The sequence below is a fragment of the Anabrus simplex genome, chromosome 6 (genome assembly GCF_040414725.1).
Source record: "Anabrus simplex isolate iqAnaSimp1 chromosome 6, ASM4041472v1, whole genome shotgun sequence".
NCBI lineage: Eukaryota > Metazoa > Arthropoda > Insecta > Orthoptera > Tettigoniidae > Anabrus > Anabrus simplex.
This window is the reverse complement of record NC_090270.1, coordinates 240,753,857-240,762,989: the sequence shown is the minus strand read 5'-3', so window position 1 is coordinate 240,762,989 and position 9,133 is coordinate 240,753,857. Positions and strand designations below refer to the sequence as shown.

The 9,133-nt window shown below is 40.1% G+C and overlaps 1 protein-coding gene across 1 annotated transcript in view; it reads left to right on the top strand.

Annotated features, from left to right (window-relative positions):
* The first annotated feature begins 573 nt into the window (after positions 1-573).
* Positions 574-9,133, top strand: part of LOC136875950 (nephrin-like) — a 698,420-nt gene continuing 689,860 nt past the window's right edge. Inside the window, exon 1 of the mRNA XM_067149568.2 lies at positions 574-701. Within this exon, the coding sequence (XP_067005669.2) occupies positions 574-701 (128 nt within the window). The remainder of the gene's footprint in view (positions 702-9,133) is intronic.

The following is a 9,133-nucleotide window of genomic DNA, read 5'->3' as shown; positions in this document are numbered from 1 at the left end:
GTACTTTTTCCATTGGCTAATCGATGAAGCACGCAATCAGTCCAGAGTATCTGGAGAATGAGTTGGCGAAGAATCAGGCTATTTTCACGCGACAAGGAGTGTTTAATTTGTACGGGAACCTCTGAACCTAAGACCACTACGTTCAAAATTCAACCAAGGAGCCAGATAACGTAGTTATAGGTACAGTATTCACTTTAACTTTTAATTCTTACTCAGTACAGTCCATTGTTATGTCAAGTGTTTACTCTTGTTAAGAGGAAAACTCCCTTCCAAAGACCAAAGCCTCCTATTTTATAGACATGATATACGATCGTTATGCTTAGAATAAACGTACTTTCGAAGAGTTACGATATACGAGCAACAAGGGTTAATAACGTGATATATTTCAATATGTATGCCATAAATTATCCATTATATTATTAGATTTATCATTACCTAGTATTTTTCTGATCATGCAATCTCGTTGGATTCATATATCATCTTCAGCTCAGAGGCTTCTGTTCCAACATTCTTTATGTTCGTGTTACCGTGGACATAGTTTAAAATTTTTTCTCTCGTTCTGTTTCAGTGACTATGTTGGACACATCCGCCGTTTTAACTGGGGTTGCCCGCTTACCGTGCGACCTTGAACCTCCTGTCAAGGACGACAAAGTGGCGCTAGTTATTTGGTACAAGGATGGTACGAAGTCACCTATATACAGGTCAGTACAGACACTCTACAAAACATTTCAAATTATTTGCTTAAAACTTTCAACTATCACTAACGAAATATCATAGAGATAGAAATATACCTTAGTTTCTAATAACACTTCTTATTAACTAGCATTCGTACACGTTCTTCGCTCGGAAATTTGCAGTGGATTACATGCTTCCTTCAGAAACTCATGAGAAGGAACCTGGCTCTATTCACATGTTTAATTTGACATGTCAAAATGAAATTTTCCTACGAAAGCGCGTGGCAGTAACGTGAAATATGAAGAAGCTGAACAAAGTTGAGAGAGAGAATGAGGACGATTTCCGAAATTATTGCACGGTACAGTTCCTGACCCGAAGTTGTGCGAAATTCTCCATGGTTCTCTGCTTGCATATTGTATCTCTGACCACTGGCAAGGCGCTCTGACGTTGATGATACCTCCCTTAATACCTGCACTATCAAAAACAGTAAAATGGCGCTCTAGTATTTCCCATTGCCCATCTTGAAGTGGCATGCATGTCCTGTCCCACGGTACATGGACGAAATATTCAATTTTTCGTAATCATCTGCGTTATTTTCCGTCGTACGATAAATAAGTACACGCCATAATATATTCTTAAACGTTTGTTATATACAGTGGCCGATGACCTTAGATGTTAGGTCCCTTTAAACATCTGCAGTCGCTTAAGTGCGGCCAGTATCCAGTAATCGGGAGATAGTGGGTTCGAGCCCCACTGTCGGCAGCCCTGAAGATGGTTTTCCGTGGTTTCCCATTTTCACACCAGGCAAATGCCGGGACTGTACCTTAATTAAGGCCACGGCCGCTTCCTTCCAATTCCTAGGCCTTTCCTCTCCCATCGTCGCCGTAAGACATATCTGTGTCGGTGCGACGTAAAGCAAATAGCCTTTAAACATCAAGCATCATCATGTTATATACAGTATTTTGATAGACCTAATGTTATAATACCAATATAAATGGTCCGTTATTGGACATTATAAATTTTCCAGCTAACTCATCCTGGTTGCCAGCGTTTCGCCCTCGTGTGCTAGCTTGGGCTCATCAGTTGGTACCTAGCACACCTAGCAAGACGCTGGCAACCGGGAATGAGTTAGCTGGAAAATTTATAATGTCCAATAACGGACCATTTATAATGGAATTATAAATTTATTCATTCGGGACAAATATTTCAGATTCCCTATGGGAATCAACATCTATATCACAAGACCTAATGTTAACAAAAATATTTGAGAATAATGTTGCTATAAATACCAATTCCATGTGAATACCATGGCATCATGTGTACCTGATAACACAATCCTGAGTGAGCAGATTCCAAAAACTTAGCTTGGTTGAAATAAGTCCAGCAGTTTTTCACTTTTAGGAACAGACAGACAGACATCAAAGGGAAAAGTTCTACCTCACGTTTCCTCGCCAGGCTGAGTGGCTCAGACGGTTGAGGCGCTGGCCTTCTGACCCCAACTTGGCAGGTTCGATCCTGGCTCAGTCCGGTGGTATTTGAAGGTGCTCAAATACGTCAGCCTCGTGTCGGTAGATTTACTGGCACGTAAAAGAACTCCTGCGGGACAAAGTTCCGGCACCTTGGCGTCTCCGAAACCCGTAGGAGAGTAGTTAGTGGGACGTAAAGCAAATAACATTATTATTATTATTATTATTATTATTATTATTATTATTATTATTCATGTTTCCTCGGAGTTCAGTTGCATTATGTGGGGTTAATTTTCAAGCCAAGCGAAATATTATGCATCCTCTGATTTTCTTCTGTTATGGATCCTTCAAATAACTGTGTGTCTGCGAGGGTTACCGCCACTGGCTGCACAGCGTGAAGCCCATAGTAATTTTCTCCGTCATTTGAAGAGTAAGCAAAATTATGCACATGACAAAAAATTATTTACAATCAAAGGGCGTTTCACATATAGTCTGCAGATTTTACATATAGTAAACAGTATAAGAGAACATTGAAAAATTCTTGTGATCTCCAAATAAATCCCCATTCTCTTGAATGAGTTTCAAATGATATGCATATAGAGACCTTTTCCTGGATGATTACGCTCTAAATATGAAGTTTTGGTAGAGATATAAGCAATAGCGTAAGATAATATTTAAGAAAAACTCTCCTGGTCTTCATATAAACCCCTAGACTCCTCAGGTGATTTTTAAATAATATGCACGGAGCTCGATAGCTGCAGTCGCTTAAGTGCGGCCAATATCCAGTAATCGGGAGATAGTGGGTTCGAACCTCACCGTCGGCAGCCCTGAAGACGGTTTTCCGTGGTTTACCATTTTCACACCAGGCAAATGCTGGGGCTGTACCTTAATGAAGGTCACGACTGCTTCCTTCCCATTCCTAGGCCTTCCCTATCCCATCGTCGCCATAAGACCTATCTGTTTGGTGCGACGTAAAGCAAATAGAAGAAAAAAAAAGTAATATGCATATCGAAACCTGCTTCTGGGTGAGTGGACTCTAAATGTGAATTTTCGTCGAGATATAATCACTAGTGTAAGAGAAAATTGAAAAAAAAGCTCCATTTTTTCCTGGAAATCCTCAGTCTATTCAGTGATTCTTAAATGATGTGCATACAAAAACCTACTCCTGGATGAAAAAAAAATAAAAAACTACCACCTGTTTTCCAGTCATTGACCGGTTTAGAGATGTAATGAATGAATCATATACAGGCTATTATTACGATGGGGTCGCCACTCCTAAGGTGATATATATATATTAATGGCTGATAGATGCTATGAAATGAGAATGGAGAGTGTTGCTGGAATGAATGATGACAGGGAAAACCGGAGTACCCGGAGTAAAACCTGTCCCGCCTCCGCTTTGTCCAGCACAAATCTCACATGGAGTGACCGGGGTTTGAACCACGGTATTCAGCGGTGAGAGGCCGGCGCGCTGCCGTCTGAGTCACAGAGGCTCTATTCCTGGATGTTCTTCTTCCTAATGTGCCATCTACTAGCGAAGGTTGGCGGTCAACATGGCGATCTTGAATTTGGATGCAGCGACACGGAACAGAGACATCGTGTCCAACACATACCAGTCTAAAAGATTCTTCATCCATAGAGTTCATCGTCTACCAGGACTCCTACGTCCTTCTATTCTTCCTTGTATAACACGCTCCAGGATTCTGTACTCATCATTCCGCATTATATGGCCGAAGTATTCCAGCTTCCGCCTTTTAATGGTCAGCATGACTTCAGTCTTCTTTCCAAGTCGATCCAACACCTCGGAATTACGGATTCTGTCTGGCCTCGAAATGTGAAGTATCCGTCTGTACACCCACATTTCGAATGGTTCCAGTCTTTTATAGAGGGCTTGGGTAAGTGTCCAGCCTTCCATTCCATAAGTTAACGTGGGAAAGATGCAGGCACGGACCAGACGGAGCCTTAGGTTTAGTTGTAGGTTGCGGTTGTTGAGATGTAATAATTAGTATAAGAGGAAATTTCAAAAAAACTATAAACCCCAGTCCTTTCGGTGATTTTTAAATGATATGGATTCAAAACCAGTTTTTCAGTTTCTCAGTGAGGCTTTGTTGAGATATAATCAATAGTGTAATTTAAAATTGAAGAAATCTCTTCCGGTTTTCCTATAAACCCCCAGTGATTTTTAAATGATATGCATATCTAAACCTGCTCCCGGATGAGCAGACTCTGAAAATGAAGTTTGTTTGAGATCTATTCAGCCGTTCACGCGTAATGGTGGAACAAACAAACAAACAAACATGAAAGCTAAAACTGCCTATACGGTCTTGATATGACCCGAAACGGATAAATATATCAAAATATGGCGAAATAAATGACATTTCAGACAGCGTATCCTCTAAAATGTTATATATAAAACCAGTTACAGTACCGAACCCTAGCTAAACTGTCTTGTTCTCTTAAATGTTGGGCAGCGATGGGTTTGTAAGGCTTGGCCGTTAACCGTTTTGTTAGCCTGTGGGCAGAAGCTAATGCCACATTCGTTTGTGCGGTGATACGCGACAGGAATTTTGTTGGAGTTCCTTGACAGCTCCTATTTCATCAAGCTTTTCCTCCATTAAAACAGTACGTCTCCTGAGTGTTTTTCACTAAATTACGTATCGTATTGCTATGGAGAGGAAGGATGGCAGGAAATTTACAAACAAATCAAAAGCGGCACTTTTACAGAATAAAGCTTCGCAAAGCACAACACAATGCATACACACTGTTCTACTGTATAAATCACTCATTAAACGCTCTTGAATTCATACAGACATTACGCTATTTGAAAGCTAACACATTGAGCACACTATCAATAGCATAGACATTGAGCACCTTTTCAATACCATAGAATACCATAGATGTTACACCAAACTATTGCGTTGAAGACACGAGACTTACGGCTTAATCGTTACTGCATTAGATCACATTAGCTCGACATGAAGCAATATATCTCTCGGCAAATGAATTACCCGGGCGTGTTTTGCCGTGTAGATCTCCGCACACGCACCCAGAGCTAACAAAGAGACCCTGTAAAATTATATAATAAAAGAATTATAACTCTATGGTTGAAAGACAAATTCTGATGACGAATGAAAGAACAAATATAATTGTAATGGAAATGTATGTCAATATTTACTTTAAAATGTCATGCACCTCATAACCTAATAAGCAGGACACATTTCTTAATGCTGTTTACAATAACAGGCAATGCGTTGCCTAGTTACATGAAAGTACATCTCGATCACAGCATGTTGGATTGGTATTTTTAAATAATAGGCTATGAGTTTCCTGCTGTAGTTGAATGGCCTCCTAGCTAGAAAGGTACTTTATAAAACACGTCAGAGTGTTTCCATCCTCCTATATACATAATTTCTTACCGGACTATCATTATACAGCGAAAACCTGTCCATCAAATCGAACCAACCTTGGTTTGTCCTTGCAGTGAAAATTATATAAAATTACTCATCATATGAAACTACCCATCGAAATTCATTCGTAACACTTTCTAAACCGTCTCAGAAGTAATAAGATTCTGCGAAATCGGTCCAGTAGTTTTTGAGCCCACATGAGACAAACAAACACACATACACCCACATAGTTTCACTTTGATATATGTGGATATTTTTGTGTCAGAAACATTTGTAAATAGCCAAATATTACTTTTAAAACGACGAAGGTATGTAACACGAATTATAAACATTCGCTCTTGATGTCTTCACATTTGTGTAGCTCAATCTCGCAAGGATGACTTTGACCCGTGCACTCTTGTACCAAAATCTATTCAGAGGTTTCATACAGTCCAGTTTTCATAGCATCCAGGTGGTAAACTTTCCGCTACTGTCATCTGTTCAGGGATGTTAGGGATCTTTGTATTCCACAGCTGTACTCTTGCCGTTTCAGGTGATCCAATTACTTCCCTTGACGTCTGAAGGAAACATTTCCGAGACTTGAAGACTCAAGTCCTTGGGTACATGGATTGGCTTAGCCTACGCGCAAGTAATTAGTTCCGACTCGTGCGTCATTAGATTAAGGGTATAGGCCCAACCAACATTAGTCTTTCTTTGCAGCTCAGAATAAGCGAAACGATCACGATTCATACATATCTCGCGAGCGCGTACCGATATGAGGTACAGGTTACTGTTTGAATTGCACTTCTATTTCACTCGCTGGTCTCTAGCTGTTACAAATCTCATATTAATGAAGCTATTACATCCACACGATACCAAACCGCACTAAGTATTTGAAATAATGCTAGGATTTAAGTAACTAACCTTTAAAGTACTGCTAGAGATAAGCCAAAATGTTAGTTACGAATTCGCACATAGCGTGTAACTGACTTTGATCAATACAAATAAATATCAACTCTCACACACAACGTGCAGTTCGCTCAAAATACTACTGGTGAATGGGGCTGCTTCCCCCACCGCGGGTGTTTAAATAGACTCACAGTCCCTTTGTGGCATCAGGTGATTCCCCGATTAACAGAGACGATGGCTTGCTAGCGGCTCTCCTTCAGTCCAATGGTTCTACGTTCAAATATAATATCAGAGGGCTCAAGTAGCCATTATTTTCAGATAGAAGTGAATGATAAATATACTTCCAATTTCTTATTAATTCGGACCTGTGAAATTTTAGCTAGGTGGCGAATATTTCTATATGAATTCAGAGATCCCAGTCCTCCGAAGATAAATTTTGTCAACCTGAACTACTTGTCTTGGGGTTCCCGACGTTCAAATATTTCCTCCCCCTAGCTCGTATCGTTTGAATTTGAAAGGTGGAATGGGGTCGGCGTGCCTAGATACCAAGCCAAGGGCTAGGTTTGAATTTGAAATGTTCACTGCTTGCTGGAAAAATATTTGGTGTGCCGTGCCTTGCATATGAAAACAGATGTTTCCATAGTATTATAATTTATTAAATGAGCCATCTAGGGTATGGCTCAAGACGTAGTGGTAAAATTCTACACAGTCGATTTTGTAGTTGAATAGGATCTGTAGGATATCTTCAAGAGACTTTACCTCTATTCTGTTCCTTTCAACAGTCCACTGGATATTCACGAACGAATCTCAGAGTACTTCTAATGATGTTCACCCTATATTTTCAAGCTGTAGGTACAACACCGGACCTACTCAAGTTGTTCGTTGAGATGAGTATTGAAACTCCAGATGTCGTTTAAGTCCAGTCCGAATCATTGACATTCGGTTCAGAGTGTCCCGGGTTCGATTACCGACCGGGTCGGGAATTTTAATCGCGTCCGATTAATTCTTCTGGCTCGTAAACTTAGTGTTCATGTTTGTCCCTACACTTTCATCTTCATATACCAACTATCACAGAAACAAGCTATAGTCATTACATCTCTCCATATAGGATTGGCGTCAGGAAGGGCATCCGGCCGTAAAACAGGGCCAAATTCATATGTACGACACAGTTCACACCCGCGATGCACATATGCGGAAGAAGAAGAATAAATATCCTTCAAGTCCAAGTTCACCCTGATCGGCACGGGGGTGAGAAGGGATGAAAAAGAAATAATAACCGAGATTATAGATCACTGTATGTTCCAGCATAGCTCTCAAACAAACAAACAAACAAACAAACAAACAAACAAACAAACAAACAAACAAACAAAGTAAAATGACTGTGTGGGCAGCACTTCTCCTAACACCGTGACTGTCTGGATGACGTTTAAGTCACAGTTTAGATCCAGTCTGAATGGAGGTTGAGATGGAGTGGAAAAAAATATCTAAAATGACCGAGATTATGGATGTTGTATTATATTACGGCATTGCTCTCAGCCCAAATTACTGCACACATTACTTACTATACTGTCTGGAAAACAATTACGTGAAATAAGACACCCATAGCACCCCTGGCAGAGGGGGGGGATACAAAAAATAATCGAAAACGACGAATATTACTGTCGAATCCATAGTTTTCAGGGTCGATTAGATGAATACTGACACTCCAGATGCCTTTAAGCCGGAGGTCATACCCCATCACAGCTCTCAACCAACTCCGTACGGATATGAGTTACTATCTCGAAATGATACTGTAGGGGTAAGATACCCCTGGGGCAGGGAGTGACATGTAAAATAATCGAAAAGAGCCGATATTAGTGTCGAATCCATGGTTTCCGGGGTCACAGAAAACAGCCGACATTAGTGTCGAATCCATAGTTTCTGGGGTCACCGAGATGAATAGTGACACCCCGGATGTCGTTCAAGTCCAAGTTCAGCATCCATCAGCATAGTGTTTTACAAGGGGTTATAGAGAAAAAGTCCGAATTAACCGAGATTAATGTTGTTTACACAGTTTTCGGTGTCGCTTGGCTGATTGGTGACAGTCCTAGTGACAATTGGAATCGTGTACATCATATCTCTGATGTGATGCGTAAATACATTACATTAAAACTTATTACTTTTTGTAAGGACCAACTACTTCCCAGACTATCTGGGTTACACAAGGAAATACTTTAAGGCAAAACAAAGGAATGTTAAGTTAAAACGTAAACTTAATGCATATTACAATATTTCTAAATTTACATTTAACAAAATATTTCATAAACAATCAATCAACGTCACACTTAATAAAAAAACACCTGAACAGGTAATACAAATCTTAAAAGTAAAAGGTGTGAAAAAAGGAATCACCAAAATGTTAGATGTTCGTGTGTACAGTCTTCCAGAATAGTTTTCAACCATACTTCGTACAAATACGAATTACTATCTCGAAAAGATACTGGAGGAGTAAAACACCTTCTAGCAAACAACGGGGAGGTTATGACGTACCAGTTTATCAAAAACGACCAATATTGGCGTCAAATCCATAGTTTCCGCGGTCGCTAAGTTGTATTGTGCCATTCTCGATGCCAGTTCAGCTGCGTAGGCATGGCGAAAGGTGATGATGAAGAAAATGTCCAAACTTGCCGCGATTAGTTTGATTAATGAGAAACAAAA